The sequence below is a fragment of the Sciurus carolinensis genome, chromosome 9 (assembly GCF_902686445.1).
Source record: "Sciurus carolinensis chromosome 9, mSciCar1.2, whole genome shotgun sequence".
Taxonomy (NCBI): domain Eukaryota; kingdom Metazoa; phylum Chordata; class Mammalia; order Rodentia; family Sciuridae; genus Sciurus; species Sciurus carolinensis.
This window is the reverse complement of record NC_062221.1, coordinates 72042354-72057638: the sequence shown is the minus strand read 5'-3', so window position 1 is coordinate 72057638 and position 15285 is coordinate 72042354. Positions and strand designations below refer to the sequence as shown.

The window sequence follows — 15285 nt, the reverse complement described above, 5'->3', positions numbered from 1 at the left end:
AACTGAAGTTGGGAAAATACTTTCTGTTAATGGCTTGAGGAAGATGTGCCAATAATAGAAATTGAGACTGTGTGGTTGCAAAATCAAACATTACATTTCTGGACAGTAGTAGAGAAGTTAGGGTAAGTTCTAATGATATATAATAAAATATAAATGTACTGTAACCATGCCTGTCACATCTAAGCCACAAGTATAAATCTTTGCTTTTCAGAAAATTGGTAATAAGTATTGAACCTTTCATTTGCCAGGGGTTAGGAATAGTTTAATTTTACCAGTGAATTATAAATATATCTTATTAACTTTTAAAATGTGTTTTAAAATATTAAAATAATGAATACATCAAAATGGCAGTAAAGAAAAACTATGATACACAGCAATATAAATGAAAGATTTCTCACTGCCCTTCCAGAGACAACTGATGTTAATAATTTTTTGCTTACTTATTCTCCCCAAAATAATCTATGTATTTATGTGCTCATTTAATTACATCTGTACAAATGACAACATACTCTATGCACTGTTCTGCAGCATACTTTTTCACTTAAAACTTTTAATTATTTCATATGAGGAAATTCAGAATTTCAGTCTTTTTGTAGCTGCATAATGACAAATATCATGCATAGGTTAAACAAAGTTATTAACACTTTCACTATGTTGAGGGCTAGGGTTAAAGTCAGAAATAAACCAATCCAATAAAGGAAGTAATACAGTTGTAAGCTAGCACTTATTTCTTGCCAGGATTTCCAATAAACATCTTCATATACATATAATCTTCAGTTATTATTGTGCCATTTCCTGGGTAAAGGAATTGAGGGTCAAAGAAATTAACTAATTTGCCCAAGATCAAACTCCTAGTAAATAGTACTTACAGAATTGAACCCAACTTTTGACTCATAGAGATTTTTTGTTCATTAGTCATTATAGCACACAAGTTACTTCTATAATGTTGAGATCTCTGCTGCTGTTTCTTTATTTATAAAGAAACCACAGTAAACTGAAACAAATGTAATTATCTAAAATTATAATTTATTTATGACTTCAGTTCATACATACCAACATCTCAGCTATTTTATTTTTGTAGCCTTTACTTTGTGACCAGTAAAGAAAGAATGCAAAGAAATAATAACTAGTCATATGGAACCCTGCTATTCTTCAAACTGAAAAGCAAAACATACTGAAATAACGTTGAAAAACTTAAATTCTATAGACAAGGGAAAAGAAAGTTCCATTTGAGAACAGTTTGAGTAGCAAACAGTATACAGACTACATTCTGTCACATAGATATATACCCAAGTACCAAGCACCAATAAGTGCCAGCTCTATTTTGGGATTTTGTTGTGTTTATTTTTTAGTTTTCTCTCATATGCATGTCAGTTTAAACATAAACCTGAATGGGTTCTATAGCTGCTCGATCTGGAGGGACTGTGAAGATTGTATATTCCAGTATTAAATTTCCCATCCAAGACTTGAATCCTTTGAACAAAACTCCTGCCAAGTGATTATGAATTTGGATTTAATAATTCTCAAACTAGCAGTAAAAACTGTTAATATGATGAAAACGAGGTGAAATTTGGAGTCAGAAGACTAGTGTTAAAGTTTTAGCTTGATCATTTACTGCTTGCCTAACTTTGTTGTTAAACTCTTAACTTCTTGGATCTATTTTCAGCATAAAATGGAAAAAATAATAATACCTGTTCTAACTATTGAGACTCAAATATCATGAGCATAAAATTTGTTTATAAATACCTCTTCCTTAAATTGAAAATAACTCTTGTGCAATAACTTTCCTTTAGTCCTTTATTATAAATGGAAAGCAATGTCTTTCTTGACTCTAACTAAATTAGTACCCCTCTTCCTCTGAATGTAAGTCATTGTTATGCCCTTGTTATTTTTTTTCATTGCACACATAATTCCAGAATTTTTTTTTTATTTCTTTACTTGTTGATGGTTGGAAAACATCTCTAGACTATAAATTACATGAGGAAAAGTACCTTGTTAGTCATTCTCCATAAATTCTTTGTTCTTAAAACAGTTTCTGGAACATAATGGAAGAAGGAAGAAAGGGAAAAGGAAAAGAACAAGGGAGGGAAGGTTAGGTTTAGAAACTTAAAATCTTAGACTATCATACTCTCTGCTTTTTCTATGTATGTATTCGTAGGCACATCGTAGGCCATCTAAAACTTTTCAGTATTAAAACAGTCCATTTATCAAAGTACCAGAAAAGAAAGCCTATAGTATACAGCAAAACATAATGAAAAGTTTCTTACTGCCCTTCCAGAGACAGCTGATGTTACCAGTTTATTTACTTATTCTTCCCCAAATAATCTATGCATATGTGTACTCGTTTAATTACAGATTATTTCTTCTTTTGTACAGATGACAGCAAACTGTATGTGCTGTCCTGCATCATACTTTAACCCAGTCTTCCTGACTCTAAATTCCATTTCGTTTTCATATTAGCAGCATTAGTGTTAAATCACCTTAAAAGTAAACTTTAGCACAAGTAGTATTACTTTCATAGGGAGGTAAATATGTATCATATCTCATGGAAACAGAGTTAGTGCTTCCTCAGCACTTCTATTGTCGGCATGATATCAGATCTAAAATACTAAGGTTATGAAGAATAGCATAATTACTTGTGAATGAAAGTGATAGCCTCATCTCCTCATGTAACTCATTACTACCCCTACTCCATAATTATCTAATGTATTTAACTCCATAGTACGAAGCTTCTCATTTTTTCTTGTTCTTCAAAGTAATGTTAACATTTAATTTGAGAAAAACAACATACTTTTTAAAAGTGCTCTGCTATTTTGGCTCTTATTTTGATCTTCTCAAATCATTTAAATAATAATAATCATTTGTATAAGAGATAAAGAAAATGGAATTGTGGTAATTTTTATAAATGCTATCTGAAAACTTTTAAATTTTTTATTTTTACTTGTAGAATTTCAAGAACCCTATGCTGTCGTAGTACTTCTGGAGAAAGATCTCATTGTAGTTGATCTGACACAAAGCAAGTAAGTTATTTACATATAGATTAATACCAACTATTTAAAAATTCTCTTCATTACAATTAAATTGAAGAACAACATTTTAGGTAATCGACTTTTTAGTATTCTTTAGATTGTTTTCCTCATGTGAAAATTGTTTTGCCGAAATTACAGAAATATGATTTGGTTAAATGATCAAAACTAAACGAGAAGAAAACTGAGGAAATTGCCAGACATTCTTAAGGAGGCTGATATTGGGACAGAAACATTTGAAGATTCAGTACATAAAATGGATCACATTTCTGCCATCTCATTAAGCAAAGGCAGTCGTTACAAAAACTTGCAATTGTTATTTATTTATTTATTTATTTATTTTATTATTATTGTATACGAATGGGATACATGTTGTTTTTCTATTTGTACATGGAGTCAAGGCATACCATTTGTGTAATCATACGTTTACATAGGGCAATGATGTTTGATTCATTATTTTTTTTTCCCTTCCCCCCCACCCCTCCCACCCCTCTTTTCCCTCTATACAGTCCTTCTAAATGTTAACAGACAGGTGTCAGTTAGTCTGTTGATTGGAGGAAAACTGATTAAAGAAATATGACGTGATAACCAGGGGAGATAGAGGATTGGGGCCTTCTTTTACTTTTCTATTCTTTTACATTATGTTGTAGGCAATTGAAACAAACATAGGATATTTCTGTTACAGTGGTGCTCCCAGCTCCATTTTGACAGTGGACTTGAAATTGATGAACATTGTCCTTAGGCTATTCATTTTCATTATAAGTGGTGATAAGCATGAAACTATTTTATCTCAATGTATATTTCTAGACCCACTGATTTTTAATCCCTTTTATCTGCAGCAGACTTTCGAATATTCTTTCTCATTTACCTAGGACAATCTTCTCTTCTTTTTTCTCCTAGTGTTTTAGGAATCTCAATTTATATGTTACTTCCTCATTAAAAAGAAATCTTGGTCAAATATCCTCTTATTCCATAGCCCCCATATTCCTTATTTCATATTGACACAGATACAATTTTCCCTTTGTTATTTAAATATTATCTCCCTACTAAACTGTAGGCCCCATGAAAGAGAGGTTGTATGCTCACATGGAATTAGGTTCTCAATAATTTTTTTAAATAAATTAGTTTAAATTTTCTATTCAACAGAGCTTGTAAATATAAGAGCCAATTTTTTTATGCTAATTTGGATGAGATGTAGGATTTTGATTCTAAGATCATCATAACTGTAAAGTCTGGCAGTCCTACATATGAACATTAACCTTGATTAGTTATATGTACATGTAAGGATTTATGTTTTTTCATCTAACAAGTTCTTCTTTTAAAGTTTTATTAAAATATATTCTCCTGATCTCCTTGGTGCTCAGTTCTTTGTGTGTCATATTTGTTGGTTCTTCATACCTTGTCTAGTATCCTCCAAGACCCACTATATATATATACATATTTTTTTTTTGGTACCAGGAATTGAACCCAGAGGTATTTAACCACTGAGCCACTTACCCAGCCTTTTAAATAATATTTTATTTAGAGACAGAGTCTGCTGTGTTGCTTAGGGCCTTGCTAAATTGCTGAGGCTGACTTTGAACTTGTGATCCTCCTGCTATAGCCTCCCACGCCACTGGGATTACAAGCATGTGCCACCATGCCTGGCTATGCTTATCTTTAATATTCTGCTTCTTCATTCTATTCATTAAAATTTTTTCATTGTGGCAAGATATTGTAACATGAAAGTTGCTGTACATGTGTTATGATTCTCATTTCTTTATATGAATTTACATTTTGTTTACAAGTTTCATCTAACATTTTACTTTTTAGCACAATTTTTTCTTTTTTTACTTAATTTTAAAATGTTTTATTAGTACATTACATAATATTGAGGTTCAATTTGATGTAGTCATGCATGCACGGAATATAATTTGCTCCATTTCAGTCCCTAGAACTTCTCCTTTCCTCCTTTCCTTCTACCCCTTCTTTACCCTACTGGTCTTCCTTCTTTTATAGTTTTTTCAAAATTATTGCTTTGTAGATATACATAAAGATGAAATCCACTGTGGTATATTCACATATGTACATAGCATAATTTAGTCAGTTTCATTTTATCATTCCTTCCTTTTCCTATCCCTCCTTCCTCTCCATCAGTTCCCTTCTTTTCCACTGATATCCCTTCCACTTTCATGGGATTCACACACATTTTTTTTCTTATTTTGATCTCACTTCCACATATGTGTGAAAGCATTCAACTCTTGATTTTCTGTTTCTAGCTTATATCACTTAGCATGATGTTCTCTAGTTTCATCCATTTGCCAGAAAATAGCATAATTTTATTCTTCTTTATTGCTGTGTGTGTGTGTGTGTGTGTGTGTGTGTGTATATATACACATATCACATTTTCTTTACCCATTCATCTATTGACAGGCAATTAAGCTGGTTCCGTAACTTGGCTTTCGTAAATGAAGCTGCCATAAACATTGATGAACCTGTGTTTAGTTCTTTCAGATGAATACTGAGGAATAGGATAGCTGGGTCATATTAGGGGGTCAGTGCTTAAGTATTTGATTCATTTTGAGTTGACTTTTGCTTTTTCAGCACCATGTGACTTATGCAACATTCCCATTTCATTCACTGTTACATGAAATTAAACATGTTCAAACTCTATATATTTTCTTTCCCTTCAAGTAGATATGTTGAATGTTGAAACAAGTTGTAACTTTGGAATCCTTTTCAGATCTCTTTCTTAGCATTTAATTTTCAACATGAAGGAGAAAATTAGGGTGTACAAATTCTTGTTTTCGTATCTTTATTTTCTTTTCCACAGCATTGTTTTCACTTTTGCATCTAAAAAGCTATAGTAAATTTTTGTTTCTCACTTCAGTACCTTGCCAGGAGACTATTATTGTTACCTCTTGTTATTATCAAATTGTAAGGTGTAAGTCTGGATGATAGTTGATCACTCATTTTACGTCTAATTCTTCAATCTCAGAAATATGAATAATTTATAGTTTGAAACAGAATTTTAATCTATCTAGTTTAGCCTACTTATCCTTTATTGTGTCTAACTCCTTTCTACTTTATTTTGTATATACTACTTTATTTATCTGGAATAGCATACCTTTGCAGCTTTTCAGAGTGGAAGAAAGAAAATTCCTGTCAACACACTCCCTATCATACATACAAACACATATTCATACACTTACTATATTCTTTGATGATTGGACTAAATTCCTAGTTAAGTTACTAATAATATCATGAGAAAATTATTTTTAACATTCACCTCCCCCAATAATAATATTAAATCAGAAGTCGTGTGATGACAGACTTTGAACAGAGGTAGCATAGATTACTACTCATTTCATGTTGTACAGTGCCTGCCTGGTGCATGAAATGTTCTGAATACATTATGGCTACAAACATTTTTATTTTATTCTGTATTCATGCCCTTTTTAAAATTACAGTAGGCTTGAGGACATTTGTTGCATCCATAAGTCTTCATTCCAGTTCTGTTACTTGGGAAATGATCTTTAAAACATTCACACAAACACCTACCACTATGCACATCATTTAATTACTCCTTCAAAAAATTAAAAATTTGCCTATTTATAACCTCCCTTTAGAAAATATAAAAAATTACTGATATTTCAATATTTAAGAGTATTTTATATAACTATGTGAATTATCCATTCATTATGATTTTTAATAAGTTGAGTGAGCTTTTTGCATATATTCTGTTTAATTGTTTTATTTGTATTATCAAAGATATGGCACTGTGGAATATTGGCTTCTGGGAAGAAAATGAATTTGAGTACTTTTCTACTAGTATTAATATTGCATTTTATAGATGACTTTAAAAAGGCATTCTATTTATGTAATTATTGTTTTATAATATGAGAAAACAAGGGAAAATTTTAATTAATCTTTAGATTTAGAGCTTGCTTTATGAAAATTATTTTGTAGTTTTTATCTTTGTAAAATGACACTAACATATTTTCTTTATCTGTTAGTTTTCCTATCTTTGAAAATCCATATCCCATGGACATTCATGAATCACCAGTTACATGCACAGCATATTTTGCTGATTGTCCTCCAGACTTGATTTTAGTACTGTATTCTATTGGAGTCAAGCATAAAAAACAAGGCTACAGTAATAAGGTAAAAATAGAAATTATAAACAATTTCTTATATTCATATCATTTCAACATACTTTTTCCTATTATATTATTTTCTGACTTTCCATACAAGAGGACTTAAACTAAAATCTTTTGAAATCAGAAGCTAGCATCTGTCAGTGATATAATTTCTGAAGTCCACATTTTCTGAATTTTACATAGTTTGAAGTCTACATGAATAGAAATTTCTTATAGACTAAGTATATAATTACATATAAAGGTATATTAATTTATAACCATATTAATATATTGACATATTCATATATTAATTAACATGTTCATATATTAATGTATTTATTAACATTTAACATTAAAATCAAAATATTTAACCTTTAATTATTTTAGATGGATTATGTTTTTAGAAATTTGTGTCATCTCTTCCTAATCATTTATTAAATAATCACTGATAAAGATAATTATTTAAAGTCATTTGTTAGTAGCATTCTAAAAGTCCTTTTGATATATTTTCTACAAGATGCAAATATTTGCAGTTGTCACAGACTATCTATTATGCTTTCTGTTACTTGCCCAGGTCTATTGGGATGGACAACTCCAAGAGGCACTACTTATAGAGTATTCTGTTGAAATGCACCCCAAAACATTGGTGGCATATAGACTATATGGCTCATATAGCAACATTTTATTTGTACAATTAAAAATACTTCTTTGTTTTGTTTATATGAATGGTAATATTGACTAAAATATATTTTTAAAGGAAATAGAATTGTGCATTTAGAGAGGTGTTTGTTCAATGAAATAATTAAAAGGTAACTTCACATCTCGTCCTTTAATATTTTATAGCAATTTAATGTTAAGCCTTTAAAAATATTTTCATTGTAAGTTTCTAAGTCATTAAAACTAAAATATAAAATTTATGTATTCTTCCTGGACAATTTATTTAGGAGTGGCCAATCAGTGGAGGAGCTTGGAACCTTGGAGCACAAACATATCCAGAAATTATTGTTACTGGGTAAGTAAAATGTTATATGAGTTGTCAGTTTATTAACAAAAAGATATTTTCTGAGTCTTGACCCATTTGGGTAATTGTGCTGTATGCAGACTAATAGTTTTTTTAAAGTAAATATATAAGATATAGCTTCAAATGAAAAATTTTAATCACAATGGAAGAGAGAATCAAACTACTAGAAACAGAATTACTACAAAAAAAAAACAAAAACTAAGTATAGATTATACCAGCAAAAGAAAGTCAAAAGGGTGAATATCATGAGAGATCTGTCAGGGAAGATTTCCACTGGGAACCATAGAATATTTACATTCAAAAGGTCCTTATCCACATTTCTTAATTCCTGTTAAGTCCAGGAATCACTGCTTTATATTCCCTATCAAATAGTTACTTAAAGTGTGCTTCAACTTTTACGATGTTGGTGGGATTGTAAATTAGTATAGCCAGTATGGTAATAAGTATAACGGTTTCTCAAAAGACTAGGAATAGAATCACCCTATGACCTAGCCATACCACTTCTCAGTCTTTATCCTAAAGAATTAAAATCACATGATACATGCATACCCAAGTTTGTAGCAGGAGAATTCACAATAGTCAAATGATGGAACTAGCCTAGGTGTTCATTAGTGGATGAATGGAAAAAGAAAATGTGATATATTTGTATGTATCATATATTATATATATCATTTTAAATATATATATATAAATATATATATATAAAAATAAACAAAAATCTGGAGAGAGAATCATAGGCTCTGGGACAGGAGTACCCTGTGTTTCTTCTTAGCTCGTAAAGCCATAAAACATTTTCCTTTGTCTCAAAAAAAAAAAAAAAAAATCTGCAGAGAGTTTTAGTCAGCCATAAAGAATGAAATTATGTTATTTGCAGGAAAATGGAATTTGAGGGCACTGTGTTACATGAAATAAGCGAAATACAGAAAGATAAGGATTTTATGGTTTCTCTTGTATGTGAAAGGTAGAGAGGATAAAGGAAAAAAAAGAGATGGGTGTGATCTCAGAAAAATCAAAGTTAGTAGAAGAGAGGAAAGGATCCAGAGGGCAGGAGGGAGGGAGGGACAAGAGGAATGCTGGAGAGTGATATAGACCAAATTATATTGTTACATAATGCACATGTATAAATATGTAACATGAAATTCCATTATTATGTATGATCATAATGCACCAATAAAAACATGGAAAAAATAAGTACTTTACAACCAGTGGCACCACCGCAGATATTCTTGCTTTATATAGTAACCTACTTCATGTTCTAATATTAGGAGTGAAAAGAGAGATACAGCTAAAGATAAAGATGAAATCTAGAAGATAAGGAGTTCTGTCAATAGAAATGTACTTTTCCCACTAACTACAATTTGAAATGCCTGTACGTTTTATGTAAGCCAAACTTAAAACAACTAGGAAAACACAGAGTGAAATCAAACTGGCTAAGGCATCCAAGTCCTAAAGACTAGTGTGTTAGTAAATTCCTTGGGTCTTTTTTCTGTCTCCTATGCCATAAGTGGAACTAAAGAAACTGGTAATATGGAACTGTGAATGTGCACAGACATCAAAGAAAGAAATGAAAGCCAGCACTCTTTAACCAAGGGATATGGAAAGTGGAACAGTATCAAGACACAGAACTTTTACAAAAATAATTTCTCTTGACAAACAATACAAAAACACACATATAAACACAAATCTACCACATCCTACCTAAGGAAAGGCCAAGTGGGAAACCTAGAATTTCACCCTCATCAGGTTGTAATGAAGTGCTCCAGCTTCCCCAGGTTGTTAGAGAAAGCAGAGTACAGAGATGGAACTTTCAACTCCACAGGACAAAACCTGTCTTTTGTGGTATCAGTGGTGACAACATGGGAGACAGGGCATGGCGGAGGGAAGCAACGCACATGATGATCAGAAAGCAGAGAGAGACTCCACTTGCCAGGTACAAAATATATTCCCCAAAGGAATGACTCACCTCCTCCAGACACATCCTACCCATAGTTAAAACTCTCATAACCCAATCATTTGTCCTCTAAACCTTCTTGCATTGTCTCACACATGAGCTCTTGGGGGACATATTACATTCAAACCATAATAATGGCAGAGTAGAGGAAGTCTGCATTCCAGGTTGCTCTGTGGCAGGAGGATTACTTTTAAAGTATGTTAGAGACTCAGAAATTTGGTTACAATAAACAAAGAAGAAAGACACTAAAACTTTACAGAGTAGAGATTCTCTGCTGAACTAAGCTCAACCAAAACACAACACACATTGCTCCCTACACAAATTAACAACACTCAATCTTCAACTACACTTTAATGCAAAGAATCTAAGAATCAAAAACCCACACTAATTAGACTATGTAATTCCTACCCCATTCAAGTAGTTGTGACTAGTAATATAGTGGACTACATAGTAGACACCTGCACTCAAATGCTGATCTAGTTCATGTTTTTTTAATGTTGGTACTGACCCCATCATTCCTATATAGGTGGTGATTAGTGTTATAGGTGTAAAAGTGTTATAGTGTTATAGATGCAGACATTTATTTTAAATCTAATACATGTTGCTGACATTAGTGTCACTCCTGGCTCTCCTCTCCCGGAAAGAGGGGCTGAAAAGACATGGGGACTCTTTAAGATCAAAGAGTAGAGATTCTGCAGCTGAGAAATACATTTCAACCAAGCAACAATATATCTCACCCTACACAAAATCTAACCCCACCCTGAGCTCTGACTTTGTTCCAATTCAAAGAGTTGAGACAAAAGTCCCAAACCAACAACAAGGACCCAAAGAGAAACAATCATAGAGGGACCTCAGGTCCTACACCTTGGTATCTACTCATGCATCCAAAAACAGAGAAAAGTTCATAACAAATGAGCTAATTGCACACAAAAAGACATACATAATAAAGAAGAAGGGGAATCCATCTTAACTGAATCACAAGTTCAAGACCTCTGAAACTGTGAGGAAATAGGTAAACAAATCTCCTTCCCCCAAATTCACATACCCCAACAAAGGATCATATTGATATTAATGTTGGCAAACTCTCAAAGATTACAAAAACTGATTATTAAAATATTCAAAGAACTAAAAGAAGACCTAAGGAAGGAATTAAGAGAATAAATACAGTACAGGAGATGAAGGACCATGTCAAAAAAGAAATAGAAACGGTTAAAAGAAATCAATCAGAACTCCTAGTAATGAAAGACATGATCAAATTTAAAATTCATTTAAAAACATCACTAATAGGTTACATTGCATATAAAATAGAACTTCAGCCATTTTAGACATAATGTTAGGCCTTGAAGACAGGGTATGTGATCTTGTGTACACAGAACACAATAAAGGGAAAAATGATATAACATGATTAGAATATGCAAGAACTCTGGGACAACATTAAAAGACCAAATTTGAGAAACATTGGTATAGAAGAGAATAAGGAGATACAAGCTAAAGGCATTAAGAATATTTAAGATGGTTACAGAAAACTTTCCCCATATCAGAAATTAGATAGACTTCCACATAGAGGAGGCTTATAGGACCCCAAATAGACCTCTTCAAATGAGAAGCCTTCTAAGACTTAGAATAATCAAAATGCCTAACATAGAAAATAAGGAAAGAATATTAAAAGCTTAAAGAGAGAAACATCATGTCAAATTTAAAGGCAAACCAATAAGACTCATTCCTAATTTTTCAGTTCAGGCCCTAAAATCAATGAGAACCAAGCCTTTAATACTTGGGCCTTTGAGGGTCACCAATCCAAATCATAGCATTTGGGAAGGTATGAAAGTGCTAATTTAATTTGAATTTTGAATTACTTAAGGATAAATTTTGCACCACATAAAATAAATAAAGGTATCAAAACAACACTTCTTATAATATCTGTGGTAACCACTAAAAGAGTAGCATGGGATATATTATTAAAAATCATAATGGATAATTCACATAGTTATATAAAATATAAATATTGAAATATCAGACACAGTAGGTTAGATTATTAGAATATTATTGTGAGATTAGTACATTTAAATCCAAACATATCAGTGGTAAATATAATTCCACTGACTTCTCCATTTATAAGAGAAAAACTATTAGCCTGAATAAAAAATTAAGCCTACCTCTAAACCATTTGCAGGAGACAAATATGTGTATACAGAAATCTGAAAGTTAATGGTTTGAAAATATACCATATAAATAATTGAAAGGGTTGATATAACTTATCACAGATAAAATGTTCCATAGTTTTCCATTTCTATATAATTAATCACTGTAAACTTTAGCAACTTAACATTTATTTATTAGCTCACAGTTCCATAGGCATATATGGCACTGTGTGACTGTACTGTTTGTTTGTCAAGTTACCATGAGACTGATATCAGAAGGTCAGCCAGGCTAAGCTGGCAACCAGAAGCTCTAAGGGAAAATCTACTTCCAAACTCATTCTCTTCTAGATACAATTTAGTTTCTTAGGTTTATAGGACTGAGGTCCTCATTTCCTTATTGGCTATTAATAATGCTATTCTTGGCTTCTAGAAACTACCTGCATTCCTTACCACATTTCCCCCTCCACCTGGAAGCCAGCAACTACATATCTAGGGATTCTACTGCTTCAAATATCAGATTCCTCTATCTTTGACCTTTAAATTTATATTCCACAGAATTCAAGTAATTATGTCAGATTCGTACAGATAGTCTTCCTTTCATAAAGTCATCAAAACCTAGGGACTGATGTATTCCCTAATATATTCTTATCCCCAGAGATAATATAGAATGTGTATTCTAAGAGGAAAGAATTTGGGGAAATATCTTAGAATTCAGCCTACCAACATAAACTTTAAAGAAACAGTTTGAAAAGTAAACAGGTGAATAAAAATGTGAATCTCTTGCAAAATAAAAAAAGGGTGAATCTACTAGGATGCTGAGAACAGAGCCAAAAAAATACATAATGTAAAAAAAAAAATTGATAGAAAATAAAAACAAAACTGCAATAAATTAGGGAAATTTGCAAACCCCTCTCTGGTAGTGTTTTAAAAATCAGAAAAAAAATCCACAATGATAAAGTTTTTAACATCATAATTAATAAACTTAACCTAATGTGTTTAGGATGTTGCACTATACATTTGTGCATTCTTTTCAAGCACACATGGGTCACTCACCAAAATTGACTATGCTGGGCCATAACACAAGTGTCAATTAATGTCAAAGAATTGTAATCATATATAAATTGGAATTGAACTTAGAAACAAATGGCAAAAATATACAAAGAAAATGCACAGTTTTTGGAAATCAAGTGATTTACCCCCATCTCAAGGATTAATGAAGAAATCACAATGGAAAGCATTTAAATGTCTCCAACTGAAATATAGTTATATACAATATATCATTAAATTTGGATGCATTTAAGACTATGGTTAGAGATAAACTTATAACCATAACTGTGTATGTACTTGTTTATATTAATAAAAGGACTAAAATTGAATTGTCTATCTCAAGTTAAAAAATGGCAAAGTAATGAAATGTAAAAATAAAAGTAAATTAAGAACAGAAATCAATGAAATAGAAATCAAATGTAAAATAGCAAGGCTCAAGAATGCTAAAATTGATTTATGAAGATAAATGATAAAGTTAATGAAGATTTTTCTAGGATGAGAAAGAAAAATAAAAGAAACCAAATGTTAATTTCAGGAATAAAAAGGAGGATATCACTAAAAACACACCATCAATTGAAAGGTAAGAGTGTATTTATGACCAACATACTAGTCAATTTAAGAGACAAAATTCTTAAAGGGGATAAAACTGGTACTATAAGAAATAGAAAATCTAAATCTTAGGTCTATTAAAATAATTGAATCAAAAATATAAAAATTTCCACAAGGAATGCATTTGCATATTTAAGAAAAAAAAAACCCTGTCAATCATTCATGAAATCTTCCAGAGAATGGAAAAAGGAAACATTTCCCAACTCTTCTTCAAGGTCATCATATGTTTGATGCCAAACTTGGTAAAAGACATCACATGAAAGGAAATTTGTTAGCAATCTCTCTCATGAGTATAAACATAAATCCTGCATGCTAGGCAATAGAATTTATTGATTTATAAAAATATGTATATTTCAGAATAAATTTGGCTTTATTCCAGGAATGCCACACTGATTTAATGTTGAGAAAATCAATCAATACAACTCACTACATTGAGTTAATAAATTTGAGAAATCTCTCATAAAATGAGAATTAGATATTAAAAAATTAGTATCTATGCATGGTAAAACTACTCAGCAAACTAGAAATAGAAGGGGAAATCTAGTCTGAAAAAGAGGAAATGAACAAATTCCTGTACACATCCATGTTACCAGATTGAGTCATGAAGAAATAGAATGCCTAAGTAGACCTAATGACTATAAGATGGAAACAGTAATTAAAATTCTTTCATCTAAAAAAAGTTAAGGACCTGATAGCTTTACTATTCTTTCTACAAAGCATTAAAAATGAGAACTAATTCCATTTCTTCTTAAATATTCTTAAAAAATTGCACAGAATTTTGCTAGCCTCTTTTTATGAGGCCAGAATTACTCTGAGGCCAAAACCATACAAGGACACAACAAAAGCTGCAGGCCAATATCCTTGATGAACACAGATAGAAAAATAAACACTAAAATAAAATCCAACAGCGTGTTGAAAAGATTATTCGCCATGGTCTAATGGGATTCATGCCAGGTATGCAAGGATGGTTCAGCATACACAAATCATAATATGCCACATCAACATAATAAAGGACAAAACTGGATGATCTCAATAGATGCAAAAAAGTATATAATTCAACATACCTTCATGATAAAAATGCTGAACAAATTATGTATTAGTCATAAAAAGAATATACTTCCACATAATGAAGTCCATATGTAAATAAGTCAACAGCTAAAATTATACTGAATGGGGGAAAAGCAGGATTCACTGTTTTTCAACATGTTATTGACAGTGCTACCCAGAATAGTCAAGAGAAAGAATAAAGGGCATTCAAATTGGAAATAGGAAGTCAAATTACCACTTTATAAATGACATGAGATCTTATGTAGAGAAAACTGCTAAAACTTCACCAAAAATTATTAGAACAAATGAATTCTGCAGAGTTTTA

At 31.5% G+C, this 15285-nt stretch overlaps 1 protein-coding gene across 11 annotated transcripts in view; it reads left to right on the top strand.

The window, feature by feature from the left end:
• Positions 1-15285, top strand: part of Stxbp5l (syntaxin binding protein 5L) — a 424978-nt gene that overhangs the window by 255754 nt on the left and 153939 nt on the right. For all 11 annotated transcript variants that reach the window (XM_047563364.1, XM_047563362.1, XM_047563358.1 and 8 more), the window contains exons 12-14: positions 2948-3020; positions 7022-7169; positions 8089-8156. In XM_047563364.1, the coding sequence (XP_047419320.1) occupies positions 2948-3020; positions 7022-7169; positions 8089-8156 (289 nt within the window). The remainder of the gene's footprint in view (positions 1-2947; positions 3021-7021; positions 7170-8088; positions 8157-15285) is intronic.